Source organism: Suillus paluster (genome assembly GCF_016628075.1).
Source record: "Suillus paluster strain FC165 chromosome Unknown EDB91scaffold_21, whole genome shotgun sequence".
Classification (NCBI taxonomy): domain Eukaryota; kingdom Fungi; phylum Basidiomycota; class Agaricomycetes; order Boletales; family Suillaceae; genus Suillus; species Suillus paluster.
Genome location: NW_024537581.1, coordinates 183,977 through 208,444, shown reverse-complemented (window position 1 = coordinate 208,444; position 24,468 = coordinate 183,977). Strand labels below are relative to the sequence as shown.

At 45.3% G+C, this 24,468-nt stretch overlaps 4 protein-coding genes across 4 annotated transcripts; 2 read left to right on the top strand and 2 right to left on the bottom strand.

The window, feature by feature from the left end:
* Positions 1-635: 635 nt before the first annotated feature.
* On the top strand, positions 636-1,081 carry EDB91DRAFT_1051986 (uncharacterized protein; the record flags this gene model as incomplete). Its single annotated transcript, XM_041313642.1, has 2 exons — positions 636-841; positions 892-1,081. 2 exons carry the CDS (start codon positions 636-638, stop codon positions 1,079-1,081), a joined length of 396 nt encoding a protein of 131 aa, XP_041177919.1.
* Positions 1,082-3,309: 2,228 nt separating this feature from the next.
* EDB91DRAFT_1128403 (uncharacterized protein) lies at positions 3,310-5,591 on the top strand (the record flags this gene model as incomplete). The annotated part of the gene is made up of 4 exons (XM_041318527.1): positions 3,310-3,346; positions 3,463-3,489; positions 3,520-3,660; positions 5,376-5,591. Coding segments are annotated over 3 exons (384 nt in total), but the record flags the coding sequence as incomplete, so codon positions are not given.
* Positions 5,592-12,199: 6,608 nt separating this feature from the next.
* Positions 12,200-14,979, bottom strand: EDB91DRAFT_1346563 (cytochrome P450). The gene is made up of 11 exons (XM_041325892.1): positions 14,514-14,979; positions 14,421-14,464; positions 14,284-14,365; positions 14,163-14,233; positions 14,100-14,114; positions 13,730-14,040; positions 13,533-13,679; positions 13,469-13,479; positions 13,241-13,417; positions 12,897-13,190; positions 12,200-12,848 (listed from the first exon to the last, which is right to left on the bottom strand). Exons 1-11 carry the CDS (start codon positions 14,916-14,918, stop codon positions 12,696-12,698), a joined length of 1,710 nt encoding a protein of 569 aa, XP_041177917.1. The 5' UTR covers positions 14,919-14,979; the 3' UTR covers positions 12,200-12,695.
* A 2,187-nt stretch (positions 14,980-17,166) lies between these two features.
* On the bottom strand, positions 17,167-19,556 carry EDB91DRAFT_1279135 (cytochrome P450; the record flags this gene model as incomplete). The annotated part of the gene is made up of 13 exons (XM_041324699.1): positions 17,167-17,585; positions 17,643-17,656; positions 17,706-17,828; positions 17,878-17,902; positions 17,956-18,012; positions 18,071-18,260; positions 18,320-18,333; positions 18,391-18,496; positions 18,548-18,660; positions 18,719-18,870; positions 18,933-19,121; positions 19,174-19,303; positions 19,361-19,556. The coding sequence occupies 13 exons, from the start codon at positions 19,554-19,556 to the stop codon at positions 17,449-17,451; spliced, it is 1,446 nt and encodes a 481-aa protein (XP_041177916.1). The 3' UTR covers positions 17,167-17,448.
* Positions 19,557-24,468: the final 4,912 nt, after the last annotated feature.

Below are 24,468 nucleotides of genomic sequence, written 5' to 3'. Positions count from 1 at the left end.
ACTTCCCCTCTGCCTCCCAGAAATTAAGGGCATGTACTCGGGTAAGGGGTGCAGCACATGAGCTGAAGCTGAAGCCCTTTGAGTAACCTCTCCCTTGAGCACAACCTTAACAGGCAGTAAATAATAAAAGGTACACCAACTTGATACTCAATAGTGCAATGCCACATTATAGCTCACCTTATACAATAGAAAAGGCAATATTGCTCCATGGGAACAGTGCTTGCATTTTGCATGTTGGATTCCTCGGGCTGTTGACATGTTCTGCATCCTGAATGATATGTTCTGCATTGCCATGTTGATGGAAGAGGACTAGGCTGCCCAGGTGTCAGATAAACCAGAGGATGAATCAGTCAAGGCACAGAGGAAGGAAGTCTTGTCTCTGATGTAAGTGCTTCATTTTGTTTCATTGTCTTCAGCTGCTGGATAACATTGCCTTTACAGAAGCGAAGATTCCCAAGAACGGCATATGAAAAACTTTACAAAGATCTTAGCAGGAGCACCATACCTGCGCATACTTGCATACGGAAGCATCAAACAACAGTTCAAGCTACTGGATGTCCTGACCAAGGTTATCCATTACATAAATGCACTTCACCTTACATTTGAGCTCCAAGAACTTGAAGATGCAGGGCATTATGAGTCAGGTACAGTCAGATGATACCAGTCACCTGAAAACTTGCATTGGACAGTATGCCGCCCCAAGGCCTACAGATGAGGGGCTGAGCCCTACAATTTTTACTGACAACAAATCTTGTGCTAAACTTGGCGTTAATCACCCCCAACTTGCAGCGCTGCTGTGTCCTATCAAGCATGTCAAAGCATTTCATGAAGATCCAAAAAAGTACATGCATGTTCTTCAAAATACCCAACCATCTCATTGGTGACTTTTAGAGTACAAGCCCAACTACAGAATGCAGTGATCAAGATGCAAATGGCTGCATGGCCTGCATTTTCATATGCAGGTGATCCACCTGGCGCAGATTTTGACCCAGACAATGTTCAAGAAGGATTTTTACAAAGTTATTATTTGAAGCGTGTGAGTATCTCCTCTTCTCTTGTCAGTAAAGTCTCATGTATCTAGGTTTTCTGTCACATATTCACTTCCCCATCATCTGCGCTCCTCCCTGATGGAGATGCGAACACGATCCACTCAGGTAATGCCAAATTACATGGCATGGAGAAGGTTGAGGCTGAGCATATTGCATATGCATTCATCCAGGTGTGTTCTGCAATAGAATTTATTTATACCACTATCTAACAGATGTTATAAAGTCGCTTCAGTATTGCCACGCATGATAAATGGGTAGAGACTGATGGCATGTATCGCTATCCTGAGGCATATACCTGACTCATCAAAGCAATCCAAGATGCACCAGATCAAATGTGGGCAGTGTCACTGCTTGAATGGTGGAACAAGTTGAGTATCCTTGCTCCGTCTTACATTGATCTGGTGTGCTAATTCTATCAAGGGTGGTTTTTGATCACAAGAGGGGCCTTGTTGCTGTTGATTTGAGTGATGACGATGTTGACAATGGCGACAACCTTGCCTTGATGAGGAAACAGCACAACATGCATATGGCAACTGCACATCATAAGGTGTGTTGAATACATTACTCTACAACATTCTTAACTAACTAGCTTCAATACCCAGACAATATTGCCTGAGGCTGCAGCTGCTGCTGAGGTCCTAACTGACCCCACTACACAACAATCCCAGGCTGCCAGCACACCAGTCTCACCTGCTGGGTCTCTGCTATCACCTGTTCCTAGTATGACACCCAACTTCCCATCTACAGCCTCAGAAATAGGGTCCGGCAAGCGAAGGCTGGACAGAATTGAAGATGACAGTCCTCTCACTGAAGATGAGACAGAGGTGCCCACTCTGAGTCCACCCAAACATGCCAGGAATGTTGGTAAGACTACTGCTGCCTCCAAGAAGACTCGCAGCTTGAAGGGCAGAAAGTAATTCTCATTCATGGGTGTGTTTTCTGAGTCTGATTAAACAACATTTCTGCTTTAGACTGATGCGCTCCTTAGTAGGGTTCATGTGCACCATTTTTTCCTAGGCAGTGCCGTATACGCCTTTGATCTCCTCATTTGAAGTTTTTGTATCATTCATACATTCAGCCCCCATCTTGATTCTTTATTTCATACTTTCAGCTGCCATGTATCCACGCTCAGAAATTGTACTATCAGAATGATATGTGTTTATATTTTATGATTGGTCTGATCATGCGTCAGCAGGATATCAGAGCATAATCAGCATATGATCACACATTCAGTGGTCTGACTGTAGTAGTTGAGCACTGAGCAGCAAACTACTTGTATGATGTCACAATATCTGAATGAAGGCAGTATGGCAGGAGTCCAGGACTTAGATGCAGCCAGCATATGACAGGATGTCTGGCAGATAACTCGTATTGAGCATTAAAACCAGTCTCACAATCTTACAATGTCTAGATGACAACAGCTTGGCAGGACTTAGATACAACCAGCATGTGATAAGATACTTGGCAGTATGACAGCGCAATGAACATCAAGTGAGCTTTCGGAGATGTCAATATCTGGATGATTTTGAGCTGTTGGTACCTGACCAACCGGATGCACCTGTTCCTTGGTGCTGCAACTAGCACTTGCCTGCACTTTCCATATCTAAGTAGATCTAGGTTTGGGACTTTTGGTGATGCTATGGTAGAGTCTACCCACATACTCTACTACTCTCAAAGTTCTGGCAACTCTGCTCATTACCTCGCGATGTAATAGAGGTAAGTAAAACCCGTGAATTAATGTCTGACAAGGTCTTTTCATTAGTGATGGACCTAGTGTAAATTTCACTAGGTGGCTTCACATACGAATGGTGGCAGGATGGGAACAGCTGATGTCCCACCATGCGGTTGTCCTTCCATGTGGCCCCAGGCTGGACCTTCTCATGTTTGTTGTTGAGGCAGTTGGTGGGAGAAGAGTCACATTGTTTGTTTGGATCTAAAGCTTTTGGTAAACAAACTGCAGGTCCATTTACATCCACATTACTTGTTAATGACGATGACCATAGAGCCGCCCTTGGATACATCAGACGACGTTTCCCAGAAGATCACACAAGTTCCCCTACATGCAGGTCCTCCGACAAGAGAAGAACTGCTCTCACACTATCCAGCCAAGTTCACATGGGTCCAGCTCAAGACCTTTGTGAATTCTGGGTATATTTTATCGTCGATGTGAACAAGACTGACAATGCTGACACTACAAAATTGATCAAGGGATCTCAGGCTGCTAAAGCGTGATAGGGTACTGCAAAAGAGATATAACATGTGGTCTCCGGGAATTGTAAAAGAGTGTGGCTCAATGGGTGTGTGTCATAGAGTAAGAACACGTCGAGAACGCTCAATGGCCTCAAATAAACTACCTTATCAACCACCGTCTCCAATGGGGAAAGCCTGATACTCTTCGCTCTTACCCTCAGTACTCAATAGTGATACCAGGCCGAAGGAAGTGTCTATCTCACACTCTAAATCTGACTAGCCACTCCCACTGCTGCCCCCAGACGCACCTGAATACTTCAGAACCGATATCCCTGTTGACTCAGAGCTGATCAGTATTATTCAGAATGACTGGCCTTACTCTGTTCCTATCGAAATTGAACACACTCTTATCTGGTCGCAAGTTCCTATCTTCCACCCGGCTCTTATTCCTGCAGAAATTGATACATAGATTCAGTAGGATGGCAGGCTATACTGTTAAAATTTAGCATAATACTCACTGATTAGAAATGGTATGGTTTTGTAAGTTTATTTGTAAACCATCAATCCCCTACAATTAAGCTTAATGGCTTCTGATTCCTTTGGTGATTCTCAGGCTTCCAAGAATAGCACTACCACCGGAAAAATCACCAAATTGGGATATTCCAATAATCTCACTATTCCCACATACCTCCCTGGCTCTACTGCTGCACCAGAGCTTTCCCCTTGCTCACTCATGTATATAAGTAGTAGAATGGCATGTACATACATAAAATGATACAATAGACCGCTTTTTTCATTGTACAGCAGTCATGTATAGAATACATTGTAAACTACTTAAATATACTATACTAATATATGTTGTGAAGGTAAAGGCAATGTGGAAGTGTTGTGGTCTCAATTTGTTGCATTATTATGGTGAGACCACCCATGCATAGACTGTTGGTGCATAGTACTTTTTCGATGTTTGAACTTTTTGACTTTCCCACGACCTTTTTCTTATCTATAGGATTCCCCTGCTGTCAATTATTCATGGATCCTTCTGGTAGTCGAGAACTGTATTACTTGGTATATATAGTGTACTCTATAATAGTCTGATTATAATATTTTACTATATTCATGTCTGGGAATTCTTATCAGTGAGAATAGGAGATATGTGCTTGATATCATTACTCTGACATATTTCTACTTGATCATGGCCTTGGGAGGGCTTTATATATGTACTATAAGGGATATATGAACAGCTGGTATAGTCTATGTAGTGAGAATAGAGTGAAAAACCTCAAAAATGCGAAAATATGTTACATTGTAGGCAGGAAGTGACTTTGGATTGTAGACAAGGATCCTGGTATTGTTCTGTTATACCTATGTGATAAATATATTCCATATGTTCATAGTAACAGACTACATACCATCCTAGAGAGCCGGAGCTGCAGGAAAAAGTTTCTCAGGGGGTGAACCACCAGGAAGATGACAATACATATGACCCCAGGGACTGATCCTACTGACATATACTCTTGATATATTGTATATACTAGTGAAGAGATGTTAGGAATAATATTCACCAGTCTATATACCTAAACACTAAAAAATGCGAACTGGTTTATGTTTTTTGAGAGGTATTCATGAATTTAACATATCTACTGATGTAGGACACTTCAGAGGCTCAAATAAGCGGTGTAATATATTCATTAACACTATAATATATGATATATACAGTCAGAATTGCTTCCCTGCTAAAGGGGCAAAATATCGAATATGTTTTAGTCCTGGGATGCACATATTGTAGTCAGCACTGTAGACTGCTGTACAAGCTCTCAGACAATGAAAAAAGCGGTCTATTGTATCATTTTATGTATGTACATGCCATTCTACTACTTATATACATGAGTGAGCAAGGGGAAAGCTCTGGTGCAGCAGTAGAGCCAGGGAGGTATGTGGGAATAGTGAGATTATTGGAATATTCCAATTTGGTGATTTTTCCGGTGGTAGTGCGATTCTTGGAAGCCTGAGAATCACCAAAGGAATCAGAAGCCATTAAGCTTAATTGTAGGGGATTGATGGTTTACAAACAAACTTACAAAACGTACTGTGTATAGTTAGACATGGTTAAGTATCACCCTCCCATGAACAGGTGAGGACGGACTATGTGGATTTACAGGCAATGACGAGCCTCCACCTCCACCTTCACCATCCACCCTGCCGAAATGTCTGCCTGCAGTGACCGAGTGGGGAATCACAATGGAGAATTTAGTCCGCAGCCCAAAAGGCACTCCAGAGATTGAAGAGATGGCGAGGAATACTGGAAGGGAAATAGATGGTTTTGTGGATCGGAGATGGGCAGAGAGCGAGTAGGAAACTGCGTGGTTTGTCAATCCCCCAGTGAGCGAACGAGCCTAGGGTGATGCTTCATTAGATGCTGAGCATCCTGCAGAGGCTTCAAAGCATTTGTGGACTAGTGCATATACACGTGTTCGCATCATCCGGAATATGTAATTCAACATTGTACGTGCCCATATGGTCCCTTCATAAGTACCCATATCTGGAGGGGTTCCAAGTGTTTAGGCAGGACCTCGAGTCCTTCGAGATACTTCAGATTCACGGTGATGCCCATGTCCTAGAACATAGTTTCATCGATATACCAGACAGACTTATCTCCTGGTCTGTGTAACTGGCTATTCGCATCCAGTTCCAAAAGCATCGAGTCATTGGATGTTACGGTTATCCTTTTTCCCCTAAACCTGTCACAGTCACACTATGTCACACCCTTCACACTTTCACATCTTCACATATCACACTTCTATTATGTGTACTTCTAGAACATTCTATCGTACAATTCTCTTTCTCTTTTTCTCATTGGCTCATTACTATTTAAGCTCCACTTCTATTATTCATTCGCCTCTTCAATACCTTTATATAAACCTCGTACCTACTGTTTGTACTCTTTAACTTGACCTACGCAGACCAGGGCCTGCAATCTATCCTCTTACTCGCACGACTCTAACACTAGGGTGTTAGCTAGAACTTTTGACGACTTTTGATTATTGCTAAGACGTCTGACGACGCTGAGCGTAACAAAAGGTCAAGTTACTTTTCAGACCGCCTGTCCCCCGACTTCGGCGACCACCACGAACCCTTGACTTAGCATCCGCGGTTTATACTGCTGTTGCTACCCGATAAGTCAAAACGGCCACACACGGAAAGCAGTACCCCGGCTTCACCTGGGATGCACTATTAGGAACTTGGACCGCACCTGACACCGACGACAATGTATTCACTATCCACCAGTGGAGAACCTTCAGAAACAGCAAAGCCAAGAAAGGAACACATTGGGACTTTGACACCCAATCTTATGTCGACAACGACTACCCAGAAACCCCACTCGTCTCTCCTATCCCCGCACACGTACCACTTCCCCCAGTCCGCACACCACTTCCCCCAGCTCAACAACCACCCTTAGACGAATCAGATCTAGAACCTACCTCAGACGACGACGACGATATGCCCAAATTGATAGGCAATGTTCCCCCTGCCTTCAACGGTGACACCCGCACCGCCAAAGGATGGCTTCTACAGGTAGAAGCCTACCTTGATATCAATGACTCCGTATACACCATCAACAAACAGAAAATCGTATGTGTACTATCCCTCATGACCAGAGGAGAAGCCGCTAAATGGGCGGAAGGGCAATTTAAAGATGCCAGCACTACCAAAACCTATGGAACCTTCGAAAACTTCCTCGAACAATTCAAGAAGACGTTTCACCCAAAGAACGTCGTGGACACAGCAATCCGTCGCATCTCCACCTTGAAACAAACAAGCAGTGTACCAGCCTACACGTCCATCTTCCACACCATCCTAGCAGACATGGGCATCACGGAAGAAAGCATGAAGATTATGTTCTTTAGAAACAGACTAAAGAAAGAAATCGTAAATACCATACTAAACTTCGAGAATGTACCGACAACCATAGACACTTGGCTTGAAAAAGCCTTAGAAGTAGAATCACGTTGCAACTTTACCGCACCCACTAACTACAAATCCCGAGACCCCTACGCTATGGACATAGATAGGACGGAAGTAGAAGGAGAGGAGGAAGAACGGCAAGTAAAGAAAGCCTACCTAACCCCGCAGGAGAGAGAGCGTAGACGCAAGAACGGCCTCTGCTTCAAATGCGGAAAGAAAGGCCTCATCAAAGACTGCCCCAACCATCCGGCGTTTACACCACGCACCCAGACCGCTGCCAAGAAGGCGAGCAAAGATGACGATGAAGACTACAAAGAGTTTTTAGAGTGGAAGGCATTCAAAGTGCGCCAGGCAAAGAAGTCGGAAGAGAAGGATTTTGCCTAGAGGAGACTGAACCGGCATCAGTATCTCCTGGAATCAGACTAGTAGTACAATTGATCGGCGACTCTAATTCTATACGTTTGCCTTTAACCTTTGACTCTAGCATCGCCGAAGCCGCAGCTCTAATTGACTGTGGAGCAGAAGGGGAGTTCATCGACTGGATGTTCGTACGACGGAACTCCATCCCCACAGAAAAACTAAGAAAACCAATAAAAGTTAGGAATGTTGACGGGACGCTCAACAAGCAAGGTCAGATCACACATGCTTGTAAATTATCATTCCGAATCAAAGGAATTCACATGGAAAGACGTTTCCTTGTAACCTCTCTAGGAGGAGAGGACATCATCCTGGGAATTTCCTGGCTAAAAGAAGAAAACCCTCAAATAGACTGGACAAAAGAAGAAGTAACACTACACGAACGAAGCGCGTATATCAAAGAAGTCGAAGACAAAGAAGAACAAACATTCTTCGACACTCAGGAAACCCTAGAAGATGAATGGGATCCTGCTATGGAAAGTATCCCGTATTCCTCCGAAATTCCCAAACTCCTTGACCCCAAACCTGCCGACGACACAGAGGAAGAATTGGAACCTGACGAATTCTTGATCGCATACTGCAAAGGCGATCACGTCATTGGAACCTATGAAACCTTTTAATCCCCTCTCACAGATGAACACATCCCCGCTGACCACCGATACTTCTCTACCCGAGGAACTTTAGTCAGGAAAGCCGACAATATTTCTCAAACCCTCGCCCAGGATGCCGCCAAACCGAAGAAGACGTTCGAAGAACTCGTACCCGAGGTCTTCCAAAAATACAAAGACGTATTCGGAGAAGTAGCTAATGGAACTCTCCCACCGGAACGCAAATTTGACCACAAAATCGATCTGAAAGACACCTTCGAACCGCGTAAATGCAAAATTTATCCACTTAATCCCGCGGAAGAGAAAGCCATGAACGATTTCATTGACGAAAACCTCGCTAAAGGCACCATCATCCCCTCCGAATCTCCACAATCATCTCCATTCTTCTTCGTTGGGAAGAAAGATGGTTCCCTCCGACCCTGCCAGGACTATTGCTACTTGAACGAACATACAGTTAAGAACAACTATCCACTTCCGCTAATCTCTGATCTTATAGATAAGCTAAAGAACGCAAAGATCTTTACCAAAATGGACATCCGATGGGGATATAATAACGTCCGACTTAAGAAAACCGATCAATGGAAAGCAGCGTTTGCAACGGCTAGAGGGCTCTTCGAACCCACGGTAATGTTCTTTGGCATGTGTAATTCTCCCGCCACCTTCCAATCTATGATGAATGATATGTTCGGAGATATGCTCCAGGAAGGATGGCTAATCATTTACATGGACGATATACTGATTTTCTCAGACGACTTCAAAACCCATCAGAAACGAACACACTGCGTATTAGAAAGACTTCGAGAACACCGCTTATACCTCAAACCGGAGAAATGCACGTTCAACGTAGAAGAAATAGAATATCTCGGCATGATCATCAAACCTGGATCGGTAGCTATGCACCCGGCTAAACTGAAAGGAATCTCTGAATGGGAAACCCCGAAGAAAGTCAAAGAAGTCCGATCTTTCCTTGGATTTGCCAACTTCTATCGTCATTTTATCGCTGACTACTCAACCATCGCTCGTCCCCCGATAGATCTTACAAAGAAAGACATGCCGTTCGAGTGGACCAACGAACGCAACTCCGCATTTCAAAAGTTGAAATCTATCTTCACCTCCGCTCCCATCCTCCAAATCCCCAATCGACACTCCCCATTCGCCATCGCCACTGATGCCTCCTTATATGCCACCGGCGCAGTACTCCTCCAAAAAGACCCTAACGGCGAATGGCTCCCCTGTTCATATCTTTCCCAATCCTTTGCCCCCCGCCGAAAGAAATTATCAGATCTATGACCGAGAACTCCTTGCCATCATTCGAGCGCTCAAAGCTTGGCGCCATTATCTCTTAGGCTCTCCCTTCCCAGTAGAAGTTCAAACTGATCATAAGAACCTCACTTACTTCCGTGACGTACAAGATCTCAATAGACGCCAAGCACGTTGGCAAACGTTCCTCTCTCAATTCGATATCCGTTTCAAGTTTGTACCAGGAAAAGACTTAACTATTCCAGACGCCCTTTCCCATAGACCGGATCACCTTCCAGACGATAGTGTCGAAAAGGACAACTCTAGTATACAACTCCTTCCTGATTATATGTTCATCAATTCCGCTTCTCTTTCTGAACAATTACGTATCTCTTCTTCCATCGACCCAGTAGTTCAACTGGCGCTTGATGCACTTCAGAACCCTAATATTCCTCCCCCTCTCTGATCATCATTATCTGACTGGAAACTTTCCGATGGTATTCTTACTTACAAAGGACTTACTTATGTACCCCCAGGCGACCTTCATCACAATATTACCTCTCTTCATCATGACTCCCCTACAGCAGGCCATCCAGGACAATACAAAACCCAGGAACTCCTCTCACGAGACTACTGGTGGCCCGGCCTATCCACGTTCATAAAGAACTTTCGTCGACGGTTGTAGCATCTGCCAACAGAACAAAGTAAACACGCACCCGTCAACTCCACCCCTGTGCCCCATTCCCGCACCAATATCTAACCGACCCTTCGCCCATTGCTCTACCGACCTCATAACCGACCTCCCACCTTCCAATGGCTACGATAGCATTATGGTCGTGGTAGACCATGGCCTTTCGAAGGGAGTAATCCTCACCCCATGCAACAAAACGATAGACGCTGAAGGTGTCGCAAATGTTTTCTTTTCTAAAGTATTCTCTAGATACGGACTTTATGATAAGATTATCTCTGACTGAGGACCCCAATTTGCATCCAGATTCCAGATCGAACTCGGAAAACTCCTCGGATACAAGAACTCCCTTTCCACTGTGTTCCATCCCCAGAGTGATGGAGAAACCGAACGAGTTAACCAAGAACTCGAAGTTTACCTCCGGATCTTCTGCGCAAACGATGTGACTGGCTGGGCATCCATGCTCCCTCTTGCAGAGTTCGTCCATAACTCCCGCCATCATTCCGCTCGTGGAACATCACCATTCTATCTCATGATGGGCTACCACCCCAAACACCTTCCCAACCTCCATCCAAAGAGCGATATCCCAAACGTCGAACAACGTCTCATCATCCTCAACAAAGCACGTGACGAAGCTTTAGCCGCTCATGAATTAGCGCGCAATACAATGAGACAACGAATCACATCTAAGTTCGTACCATTCAACAAAGGCAATAAAGTATGGCTCGAATCCAAAAACCTTCATCTTGGATATCCCAACCATAAACTCGCACCTAAACGAGAGGGACCATTTACCATCTCCGACGTCCTATCCCCAGTTACCTATTGCCTCTTACTCCCCACACAATGGCAGCATACACCCAGTCTTCCACGCCGCCCTTCTATCCCCTTATAAAGAAAACAATACTCATGGTCCAAACTTCGTCGCACCACCACCTGACCTAATTGACGGCGAGGAAGAACAAGAGATAGAAGCCATCAGTGGGACATCGAGGTTCAACCTCACGCAGATATTACAACGTAAAATGGAAGGGATTCCTGAGTTCCGAGAACGAATGGATGACAGAGAGACAAATGGGTAATGCTTCCGATATCCTTTCCTCTTATAAACGAGCACATCATCTTTAATTATTCTTCGTAGTACTCAGATTATCACCTAAAACAGGGGTAATGTTACGGTTATCCTTTTTCCCCTAAACCTGTCACAGTCACACTATGTCACACCCTTCACACTTTCACATCTTCACATATCACACTTCTATTACGTGTACTTCTAGAACATTCTATCGTACAATTCTCTTTCTCTTTTTCTCATTGGCTCATTACTATTTAAGCACCGCTTCTATTATTCATTCGCCTCTTCAATACCTTTATATAAACCTCGTACCTACTGTTTGTACTCTTTAACTTGACCTACACAGACCAGGGCCTGCAATCTATCCTCTTACTCGCACGACTTTAACACTAGGGTGTTAGCTAGAACTTTTGACGACTTTTGATTATTGCTAAGACGTCTGACGACGCTGAGCGTAACATCAGGAAGTGCAAGAAGTTGGTCTGAGCATGGGTCACTTGGTTGAGGTCATTGGAAGTTCTGTGAAGCAGCTACACATCAAGAGGTTGATGGCGCAGAGCGACGTTGAGACTATTAGAGCGCCATCTAGGTTCACGGGCCTGCAAAGGCTTCGCATTGGTGGATGGGATTTCGATACGGAACCTTTCTTAATCTACCATCATCGTTGGAGACATTCGCGATCTCCTGCGACGCCATCCCTACTGTGCTGCCGCTGCTACAGTCGAATTGGCAACCCTCCCTGCAATCGCTGGATGTTTGTCCTGTGGCAGTGATCTCCATCCAGAAGGTCCTGCGTTTTTTCTCGCTGATCTGCAGAAGGCTTGTGCTTCTCGCGGTATCCAGGTAAACCACCTAGAGTGATACCGGTATACGTGTCCTACAAATTCCATGATGCTGGGACTCACAGACCTCCAAGCTTTTATACCAGGACATGTATTTTCTAGTATCGATCGCAAGATCATTGGCCTCGATGTCGGTATTTCTTGTCTTCTTATGTCCGTCATCACGATACGCAGACACTTGTGGTCGCGTGGATGAGCAGACTATACAACCCGAGTGATTGACTGATATCCAAGACAGCTATATGAAGAATTCTTATGCTTGGATATGCGTGCATCTTCCGTTTTTGAATATTATGTATAGAGCCGCTTCCTCGTGAAGCGCACGTCTTCTGTCCTAATCGCTATCATTGCCATCATCCCTATCATCATCATCCTTGTTTTTCAATTATATTGAAATTTCTCAGCAAGGCGGGCTTGCGTCCCGTTGAATGAACCATCCCTTGAACCTGAGATCTGGACGAACATCGAACGACAGGCTCCACTCCCCAAGCCTTTCATTGCATAGAGAGCCAATATTAATTGAGTGGTAACGATATTAAGCTACAGGTACTTCTGATCTGAATACAATGCAAGAGCTCCAGCCGCGGACAAGTGAGGAAAATATTTAAACCTGTCAGCAACCAATCATTCGTACCGACGAACGCGTAAAGGTACCCCAATACCATCCTCTCCAACAACCCGCGGACGAGGTAAAATCCCCCTCGCAATCTCAAGCTGAGTATCTGGTCCATCCCGCATCTCAAACATGAAATTCTTCACCAGAACCGATAAAACCGTCTATATCGCAGTGAGTCACGTCGAAACAAGTGGATGCGTAAAAATCACCTTGAATTCCGCAAGTGCAAAGTCTTTTCCAAGACATGTCCTCGGGCCGTCGACAAATGTCAGCAAATGCCTATGACCTTGGACTTCCTTGGCCTTCCCACTGATGCCCCCTTCAGTTAGCCAACGGTCAGGCTTGAATTCCTTTGCGTCAGGTCCCCAGATGGATAAAGAGCGATTGATTGCTCCGGCTGAGATCGTAATCAATGACCCCTTGGCTACAGATATATTGTCGGTCATTTTCCCGGACGCCGTGCGCACAGGTTCACCCAAAGGAATAACATCGTCTGCGGCGGCCTGGCGATCTACTATCAGGTGTATATTCAAAGTTAGGCAGGCGCACTCACAAGCCGAACGAATTCGGATACCGGAGGATGGAGTCGTAGAATTTCATGGACAACAGCATCCAAGAACGGGAGGTTGGCTTTTAATTGGTCATATGTCGGATCAGCACCAAACACAAGCAGTTCCTCTCTGAGTCTGGTTTGGACATCGAGGTGTCGCGATAGTTCGATCAGTGCCCACTGATCATTCCATGAATATTGTGCACAGACATCATCGGACAGCAGACTAACCGTAAGACTGACTGGCAACGAAGAATCAGCCAATATGATAGCAGTGGAAAAGAAATCGACTCACTGGATGTCGTCTCGTAACCCGCGAGAAGCAAGACCTTCATCTGCATGACGTTAGCTTGAAATCCGTCGCTAGAATAGTCTCCACGGACCTCAGCCACTACTTCCTCCTCGGACAGGCGAAGCTCGGCATCCTGACCTTCGGCTTTGACTGTTGTCGTGACGTAAATGAAGGGACTACGATAAATTCAGAGAACGTACGCAACAGTCCAATAACGGACTTCTCCTCTTCTGCCTCGTTCATATTCGCGCCCTTCTCCTGGCGACTGCGAATCAACAATTTGTTGGATATTTCGCCCATGATCACGCCAAGTTTCTTGTTCCGAATCGTCCGCTTAGTGGGAATCTTGGCGATGGTAGGAAATACTTCCGAGAGCAAAATAAAAACCTTGTTCGCCACTGAGGCCCGTGCATTGTTCCCGAACGTATCAAACGCTTCGGTCACGGTAGCGTGCTTCCCATCGAGCGAGCCAAAATCATGGGAGAAACCGGCGATGCCAATCGTATCTAGACTGATGTCGCCTCAGTTTCAAGGCTTAAATAATAAATAGCAAAGGGATCCATCGCGTACGAGGTATGATTCATCCTTGAAGTTGTTTAGAATGCAACTTTTCAAGCCAGGAAAGCTACGCACCAGTTCTGGACTTCAATGACCGCATTGCCATCCTTGCTCGATTCTATAGCAGTATCCCATGCACCCTTGACCTGTAGAATAAGCTGAGAGATGTCGCATTTCCGAGGTTGTAAATTCTTACCTTGTATGCTGAGTCATAAAACACTGATGTAAGTCTCCGAATAGCTGCGTTACTAAAAGCTGGCGTGAGGGCCTTCCGCTGCCTAATTCGCGGGGTATTAATCAGTCACTGGCGCGAGGACAAGATTTGAACACCACCTCCTGTGGCTTTCACCGTGAGACCATAGTACCCCTCTGCCGATCTGATGAGAGATATCAGACAGACGAAATCAGAAGAAGATATCAACATACCGAGGTCTCTAGGATCACTGACGCAAGGGGCGTCTGTACATAGGTCCATGTCTCTCGGGCATAGAAATGTGCTATAGCTTTTGGGTCACATAGCACGATTTTAGTCTGCCCGAGGACGCTCGGAATCATATATACTACCCCATATTCGTCCGCCCAACGTTCATACATTGCAGCAGTATCTGTAGATGAGACGAGGTCGTTCGAAACGCCATATACGATGCTGGAACGAGGTGGACCCCGTAGTTGAGTGGTCTTCAATCGCCAGCGGAGGGTCCTTAGAACTTTGACAAAGGCCCAAAGTGCTACAAATGAACAAGCGATATTGAATGTGCCAACCGAACGCATGGTTGTCCAGAGGCTTGATGGAGAGCCAGGTAGTATAGAGATAGTAGTAGAAATCTTCATTCTTGTGATGGATTCGATGTGGAATCTGGCGGGAGATTTATAGTCACTTCTGAGGCTGCGGTATGAGTACGAAGTTCACCGGCTTTAACAACAGGGGAGTGCCTGCCGTGCGGCACCGGTGCTTATATATGAGGAGTCACTATTCATAGGAGCCAGAACCGGTGTCTCAAGCAAGTGTCGTGCACCAGTGAACCCGCTAGTCAGTCTGCAAGAGTCGAGGAGATGCCGTACGCTGCAAATACTAAGTGGGAGGCCATTCAAGCTCAACGTGATACGTAGGCTGGACGGCAAGGTTGCAGGTACACAGCCGTACGCGGAGATAAGGTCAAGCCGTGGCAATTCGTTGCCCTTGCGCTAAGGTAGTAGGCCAGATCTGGCCATATGTATAGTTCCCAGTGACATCGCGGCAGAATACGGTATTCAATAAGACTAACTGCGAGGCTTATGGAGTAAGCGCTAAGATAGCTCCCAGCCTGGATGGACGGTATGAAGAGCAGAGAGCATGCATGCGTGGGTTGACAATGGTTATCAAGAGCGACCGGCACGGGTAAGGGACGATCAATTTTGGGTGGGGCAGATCCATCCATACGTTGATGAGCGTTGATCATGATGCTGAATGATGGGTTCGGATTCCGGAAGTTCGGTGATTCCGTCAGAGTTGTGACACTGATCTGAACGCCAAGCATTCAATGACTCTATGGATGTATGTGATAAGTCAGCTGGCTATGGCTAGGCGTCTTCAATAAAATGAATGCACACCGAAGTGACGAAAAACATTTTAACTAGCCAGGCAAACGGGCATTGTATAACAATGCTGCGGCAACTGCCGCGACGTTCCAAAGTGAAGTTATCTTTATGTTATCACCAACCACATGCCTCTCAGTGTCGTTTATCAACATCCTTCAAGACTTTACTACGATCAACTCACTCTGGACTTAGCTTGAACTGGTGCACTGAAGGGTCCCCACTTGAGTTCTGTCTTTTCGTGCCTTCACTACCAACAGATCTCAGCTTCCAGCTTTCTAAATCCAGATACTGACAGGCTGGGTGAACATACTAAGCGTGAATGTGCAGGCACTATTTACTCGTAGAGCAGACTCTCACTAGTACTCGCGGTGAACCATGTCTGCCGGTATGTCTAGCTACACACTTACGTAGTTCCGGCCTCCTATGATGACAAAAATATACCATTAATGCTTTGGAGTTTACATTATGACGTGTATTACGAAGTGAGTTCTGCATTATGATACGAAACGCCCATGTACCGCAGCACGCCGCAGCACCTATCGCAGCACCCCCCATATTTAGGTGCTGCGGTGTGCTGCGATTGGTACTATGACAACTGAAATGAAAGTTGTTCCTTCAACACGACGATTGCGTTCTTTAAGTCTTCTAATCCTGCAAAGATTATGCACTAACTAGCAAGAAAACAATGGTTTCTGTGAGTCCGTGCTTCGAATCTTCAGTGCAGGGACTCACAAGAACTTCTTTCATTTGATTTCAACCTACTGGACTTTGAACTCGCAATATATTTTCGTTCTTCGCTTTTTACGTGGTTCTGCTTCATCCAGCATCACTTTATGTACGTTGGCTGTAAAGGTTGCTTCCCTGTATCCTTACCATCGATCTCGTTCGGGTTTCTACGGGTCGTTTCAGCTAATGGTACAACACCCCTACCCGACTGCTAGTATCCCCCCCTTCCCCCCTACTCAGTGATGGTTATACTCGTTTCAGTCGTTCCATGTCGCGGGCACCGCACGGACCAACGCGTTCGCCCACATCAACCTCCTCATCGTTCCAGACTAACATGCTAAGATCTGAGCCATAGCGACTGCGTAATCGATGTTGTATATATGTTCGACAGCATGAATGGAAGCTACATACGATCCAAAGGTCTCCCGAAGAAAGAAAAACTGCCCTATACAACCTCAGGGTACTATGAGTTGGAGTGTATTATGCCGTGAGTGGACTATTCTGGATATTCATTGTCTCCGGAGTCCCATCTTCTCAAGCTCTGCATCTTATTAAGGCGAGTTAAGGTCATTGTGTCGACATATCACTCGCTGTAGCTGGAAGGAAGCTGAATGGTGCCGTGTCTCGCACTCAGTCAATTGGTCACTCATAGGCTAAACACGTTCAGAACAAATGAAAAACAGGCGTCAACTCAGTCGAATTCGTCGGGAGATGAGATGATCATGAAACTTACCAAGTATTTTTCCATCTACGCTCAGGTATCGTGGCCAGATCTCTCAATAAAAACAATTCTCTTCCAATATCAAGAACGCAGAGACCACAAAACCCCAGCGCTGAGCTCACGCTGTGCCGCTGGTCAATTATACATATGTACATACCGAAAACACCCCAAGGAATACCACCAAGTGCAAACAACTGTATGCTACTTCAAATTCATTGTTTCTCGAAGCTGCCCTTCTCGCGTAGTATTCACGCTTTCAAACGAGCACAGGAAAGGCTGCGGGTGACTTTGAACTCAAAGTTAGCTGCAGGTTTCTCGCACGTACATCCAAGTCACTCACATCACCATGCCGGTTGTGACTTCCGGTTTCACCTCAACCTTGTCTCCATTTGAGTCCCTGGCATGATCGATGCGCAAGACAGCGAGTATAGCAGCCATTGCAGTCCATAGACTGTTCTCTACAAACCAACGACCTTCCAAGGGCATATGTCATCCCCAAGATGTATGTGATGAACCATCAATCAGCCTACCTGGACAAATGCGCCTGCACGAGTCCGTAAACAACTTAAATTGGTAGCCAATGAGATATTCACCTGCCATGACCAAACGCAAAATGATTGACAAAATTGTCCTTCAGCTGCCCGTCAGCTGTCAGATGGCGATCAGGATCGAAGCGCGCTGCGTCGGGATACGTGTCTTCGTCCCGGGACAGCGCCCTGAGGCATGCTCAACTCAAGTAATTGTATAAACTGCGTCGTAACATACCACTGATTAACCATTACGACCGTACCTGATTGAACCACAGATCAGTCAACGGGAACTTCGACTCGTATGATTTCGAACCTTTGGGGATAAAGTACCCGCCATAAACATCATCATTTAATGTTGCATGTGCCATTCCTGTGCAAGGGGTCAGATATACGAATGTAAAGTTATAGTTATATGACTGCGGACCGACCTAGGGGTATGGGAGGACACCATCTCAGAACCTCACGGAGAACGGCATCAAGGTAGGGTAGTGACGCTCTATCATCAATACATGGCATTTTATCATGCCCCACGACTTGATTTATCTCTGCACGGGCTCGGGCTTGGACGTCAGGATAGAGAACCATAGCCAGCAGGAATATCTGCAATGTGGATGTAGACTGCAGGACATCCAATGTAAGGAAAGAAGCGATCAGGACTCCCAAAATTAATGGCTCACCGTGTCTATACCGCCTAAGACACCGATCCGCATCAAATGACGTATGTTGTGTATTTTAAAAAACCCTTTACCTATGTATGCCATTAACGCAACAGCCTTCATCGTGTCTTCCTCAGCGTCGTCGTCACATTGACCGAGGAAGTCGGCGACTAATGAATGTGAAGCGATACCATTTGCCTGTAGGCAAGAAGATCAGGTAATACGAGCATGCACAATGCGCAAACGTACCATCTGCGTCTTCACCTCATCAAAGGGCTCGTTCAAGAGCTGCTGACATAATTCTCTACTGCGTCCCATCAGGGCATAAGCTCCACCAAAGCACCAAATTGGCAACTTTTCGACTGCAACCAACACGCTGAATGTTAAAATTGACGTCGTCGACAGCATTGAGATACTTACGGAAAGGAAAGGCTGCGAAGATGGCGGCCCTCTCGGGGGAAAGAATATGTTTGGCGATATCAACGAGTTCATGCGCGCGGGCAAGGAATGGGTCATCGTGTCCGCGAGCAGTGTGCCCGTATGTTACAGCCATGATTAGGGATCCCGTGTATCTGTCAGAGTTGTTTGATCGTCAGCTGGACCAGACGTCACAACGACTGAATTAGGTACGAACACTTCAGTGTGTTTCTGCATGTCACTGGTGGCATCCAAAAGATTGACGACCAGTTCATTCGCGTGGCGAGAGTACATCCCGTGGTATGAAACAGAGGCTTCGGCCCTGAGAACTTGATGGAATATCTTGCGATGTCGTCGCAAAGTCTCGCCATATGGAAGGAGCGCAGTATTGAAAGCCAGTCCAGCTCTGCCTCGTTAGTTGATCAAGAACTGGCTGAATCATAACCGACAAAACATACAATTCATTGGTGCGAATGACGGGGCGATCCGAGTAAATTGCAGATCGCTTGTCTAACAACTCCCGTGCAATATTTTCGGAGTTGATGACAACCAAGTCGATCCCAAGGATGCGGGAGTGAATAATTTTTCCTATGATCAAGTATGAAATCAGATCCAAACATTCGACGAAGTCATTGGGGCACCAACCATATGTCTTTCCCCACGCAGTATATGTGAGCCAAGGTCGTTTAGCGTCCAACTGGAGCGCGTTACCCAAGAATGGTAATGGACGAGGGCCAGGCGGCAGAGGCAAAGGGTAGATGCGTCTGCGACTCAGATGCAAAGCAGCAACCAGGGAAACAATACACGGGATCGCTACAGCGAGAATATGAGCGAAGAGCATGTGGTGGGATTATAGTCGAAACCCAGACATGGTGTTCGCCTTATAAAAGGGTCTAAGTTGATCAAACGTTGATGTCCGAAAATGTGACCTAGCCATCTTGGATGAACAAAGAGATATTCTGAGAAGAGGAAGAGAGTACTAGGCAGTATTTGTTGAGCACTAAATCTCATGTACTCGTACACTGCTGGAATCGATCATCACCGTTATCTGAAACGAGTTTCATGTACCCTGTTATCATGGACCCACGCCTCAGCATTGCGAATATCACAAAGACCTCGAAAACTAGAAAAAAAAATACTTACATGTATGTGCTCAATTAATGATGCCTCGCGAACTCTGTTGTAATGCCATATGTTACGGTTGAAGATTCGAATTCGGGAGATGATCAACTCCATATGAACACCGGGCCTTGAGTACTTGAGTTGCCGGTCATTCCGATTTCGTCTTGTTAGGTAAATTTGACCTTATATAACCGGCATCTGATCGAGCGAAATTTCCGCGAAAAAGTTGACAATGTCCATGATATCAGCAAGGACATCATGTCCAGGACGGTGGGTCACCGGAAAGTACAGATGAATTTCGAACTTCCTCCGGTTCAAGATGCAGAGATACACGTACCACACATGCCCAGTGTTCATATGAGCTGCATATTTGGTGGCAAGTTTGAGACATATTTGTCAATCACTTGGACTGTAGCCCGTTTACACACGGGACCATAGTGTTACACGCAGCAAAATAACTGCACATTGTGAACAGTAGGAAAGAACAAGGAATACTGACTTCAAAGCCAATAATTTTTAATAATCTAATAATTCAAGTAAATTCAAGATAAAGCCTAGATCCGTGTAAGTATCGTCGCCATAGGATTTATAGGACGCTGTGGGGAACATCCCCACTGTAGGCCCGTATCCCGTATAATTCCCATGCCTTCCCACCATTTTCCCATGCATTCCGCTACCCATCCACATCTTCCCCGAGCCGTCCGCTACACAGAACCAAGCGGAACCCAGCGGAACAATCACGTACCACACGCATTATATTCCTTTAGCCTTCGGAACATCCTCCTCCATCCTGTCCATGTCCTTCCATCCTCACTGGTGAGTACTAGTTACATTCCCCGTGTTACTAACATGTTCCTATCTCATTTCCTATGTGTTACGGTACTTATACAGATCCTTCTGCTACTTGGGACCAATTCCTTATCTCACAGCCTCACCCAGTTGTAGCATAGCGCATTTTGGAACCCCTTCCTATATAGGTAGCAATAGATGGGATCTTAGTTTTTTACCTTCTGATAGACTCGACTCCACTTCCACTTACAGAGTACTTCCCAGTACTCCACTCACTGTCTAAAATATCTTCCTGAATCTATTCTTGATCACATTGCATTGTTCCCGCCCCTGTGAGTTCCACTCGAAACACCCTGACATCAGATCCGACGACTTGGAGCAAGTACCAGACACAAGCCTGGTCCAACTTTGCCCAATCATCCTCCTGCAGGTTTGTAGTTTCTTTTCCCTCCATTTAGTCCACATTAATTCCATTAGTTCCGCTTGTCGGGAACCCTCCACATCTTTGTGTTCCCAGTCCTAGTAAGGACCGGAACCCTTCGGGTTGCTAGACAGAGTCTAGTCTTTGTTTCCTCACACTTATTTGAGGACTCACTACCCAGTAGCAATCCCCTTGGGACGAGTATAAGCCTCGCACCCTTGTTAGACTTCTGATCCACACAGAGTCTATTTTCCTCACCCACAACGCACATACTGGTATCAGTTTATGAAAGCAAACTTATCCAGTTTAACTGGATATCACAAGCAGCACAAACATCTTGCAGGTCATCTGCATGGCACTGGTTGGACGCCACGATCATCTGCGAGAAAACCAATGGACTTCTCTGATATGAATACACATTCAGTGAACGTAGGGATGGTTGCCAATTTGAAAGTAGCAGCATCAGCACGCTCTGCATGAGCGCCTGCGAAAATATGAATGTGCATGTTTCCAATCATGATGGTAGATGAAGCAAAACTTGCAAGTCAAAACATAACCCATCAATGTGAAGTCTTCAGAGGCCCACAAACAAGAATAGTGCATCCATTGTGTCATCAAACACAAGACATTTGAGGTGAACGTTCCTCAGACAACCTCTAATGACCTCGGACAAGTAACCCAGGCTCGTGCCTGATACCTCATCCACCTTCAAGGACTTGATGCTCTGGAAACTGGATCCAAACAGCCGTTTGCACTGACTAAGGGATAAATTTGTAGGAGATACCGACAGAGTTGAAAGTGTGAAACTAGGTACCAAAAATGGTCAACCTGATCGCCGTTAGTCATCAACAAAAGAACCGCCTGTGTGTATGGCCAATTACTGCCTTTTATGGCTTACAAACCCTGAACAGACTGGTAGATGGTATGTATGAGATTGTACCACGTACACAAGTAGCAACAGATATGTGTGAAATGCAAAGCTTGTACTGAAAGTGTGTGAAGCTTGTAAAGTAACAAACAGAAGTGTGGAGGTATGCATGAGATTGTAGCCTGTATACAAGTCTTAGCAGATGTGTGCAGAATGTAAGGTTTGTACATGAAGTGTGCAAAACTTGCAAATAAACTAACAGAAGTGCGTGATATTGTAGCATGCATGTATGTAAGTCAAAGCAGATATGTACCAAATGTAAAGCTTGTAAAAGTTACAAGGTAAATCAGATGAAGTTAAAACATTACAAGATCATAGGCTCTTCCTCGCTTCCTCGCTTGTTAGGTAACAGTCTGTTCTCTGTTACCACATTTTTGGTCTAGTTACATGCTAAATACAGCTTGTCCAAGACTATACTAAACAGGGTTTGTAAAACGATGCTTGAATGACAGTTTCAACTCTAGATGTGGAGAGATTGGTAAAGTGAATGGTAATGAGTGGGACAGGACGATTTGATAATAAACAAAGTATATCTCAGTCTCTGAAGGAGCTCTTTGTACGATGTGGGTACAACAAGTGCAGCGGAGAGAAATTGATCTACTACACAGTTGGGTCTTTGCTGCCTACTGCCTCACTTGAGAGCAAGCACGTTCGACCCTAAAGGGGATTGCTACTGGGGAGTACTAGTCTCTGTCTAAACGACCCTAATCAACCCTCCCGCAGGTAGGATGAGGATCCGCAAAAATGCGGAACAAGCGGAACAAGCGGAACTCGCACGGAACAAGTGGAACCCGAGCGGAACTCAAGTGGAATGGAAAGGAATGAAACGGAACTCAAATGGATAAAGTGCAGAACGTACTGATTCGTCGGAACTCACAGGTGAAGTCGAAGGAAGTATATCACAAGGTTAGATTGATAGTGGGCATAAGTCAAAGCGGTCCTCTAGTAAGGTGAAGGAAAAGTGGGAAGGTAAAAGATGGGATTCGATAAAAAACCCCCAAGCCCTGAGTACCACTACTTAAAGGGAAGTTTATTTTTAAGGAACACTGAGGTACAGGTAGTAAGTCTCTCAGGAAGCGGAAGTGAAGGCAGGCAGTGCACATGGGCGCAATACTCCAGAATAGGGGTCCGTGCCATAAGGGTATGTGTCAGTTTGATCCGGATAACGTTAGGAACAGCGGGAAGAGGGATACAGCATACCAATGGACCTGGAAGGATGGGGACAGGACATGCGAAGGTTGTCTGACGATGCGTGGGAATATCGGATAGTGCGGGCGGGTTCTGAAGGATGCGCGGGAATGCGGAACCCATCGGACGATGCACGGGAAATGCGGAATGTGCGGAATACGCGGAACTGATGTGAGATGATGCGGAAAGGACGGGGTTTTACACCTACAGTGGGGGAATTCCCCACAACGAGCCTAGTACCTGATAATAAACAAAGTATCTACGGCTCATTAGCAATGTAAAGTAACAGGAAAAATTGTTGGAGTCAGTCGAAATGAGAGAGTCAGAGGAGAACGGACCGGAAAGATGAAAGTGAAACCATATGAGCACAATGTCCAAGTACAGTCAAGGATGGCTCAATGACACAGGATGGCTCTATGAATCATTTTCCAAATCACATCACAACTACACACTTTTACACATTCAACACACCTTGATTCCCTGCTGAATACATGTCTCTTGGACTCTCAAAAAACACGACTGAAATTGATCGAGAAAAGATAATGAAATTGTGTGATTACCATTTGTGACAAGCCCAAATTTGGCCCAATTGAAATTTCTGCTTTGCCATGTACAACTCCATGGAGCCCAAAGCCTTCAAAAACAAATGGAATATGATGAAGAACACCTCAGGTATCCATCCCATTTGAATTCATAGAAATAGGTGAATTTTTGCAAGAGTAGCAAGCAAATCATGAGAGGTTTGTGGTCCGAGTCAGAATTTGTACTAGGCCAGGGTCCAAGTCCAGCAAGCTTTTCTTACCTAATTGAGGCTGATTCATTGAGCCATGCTTGGCAAATTAGGCACCCATTCACTGTTGTTGATGCTGTGCTTGAACAGCTCACTTTTTTTTCTTCAAAACATATGAAGACCTCAACCAGAGGTCTATGTATGGGGCAAAATTATTTTGAAACAAATTTATGCAGTTGTTGTGGCTTGAGTGGTTAAATTTTAATGTTGTGGTTCAATGAGGCATCCATAACTGTATGACGAGGTGACACGTTGACGTTAGCCGAGGCTTGTCAATATTGAGATGTCTATTCCTATGTTACAGTAATTTACTTATCTATGCTAACCATACTATAAAGAACGAGTAGCATCGACCGAACATCTCAGATCTTTCGTAGAGTCTGAGATGTATGTTTTTATTCATTTCTACATTAACCTATAGAGCTAACATACCATTAGATACATTTGTCTTTCCAGGTACTATAGTCATCCAGAGATCTTTCCTAGAGTCTGAGATATACATTTGTCTTTCCAGC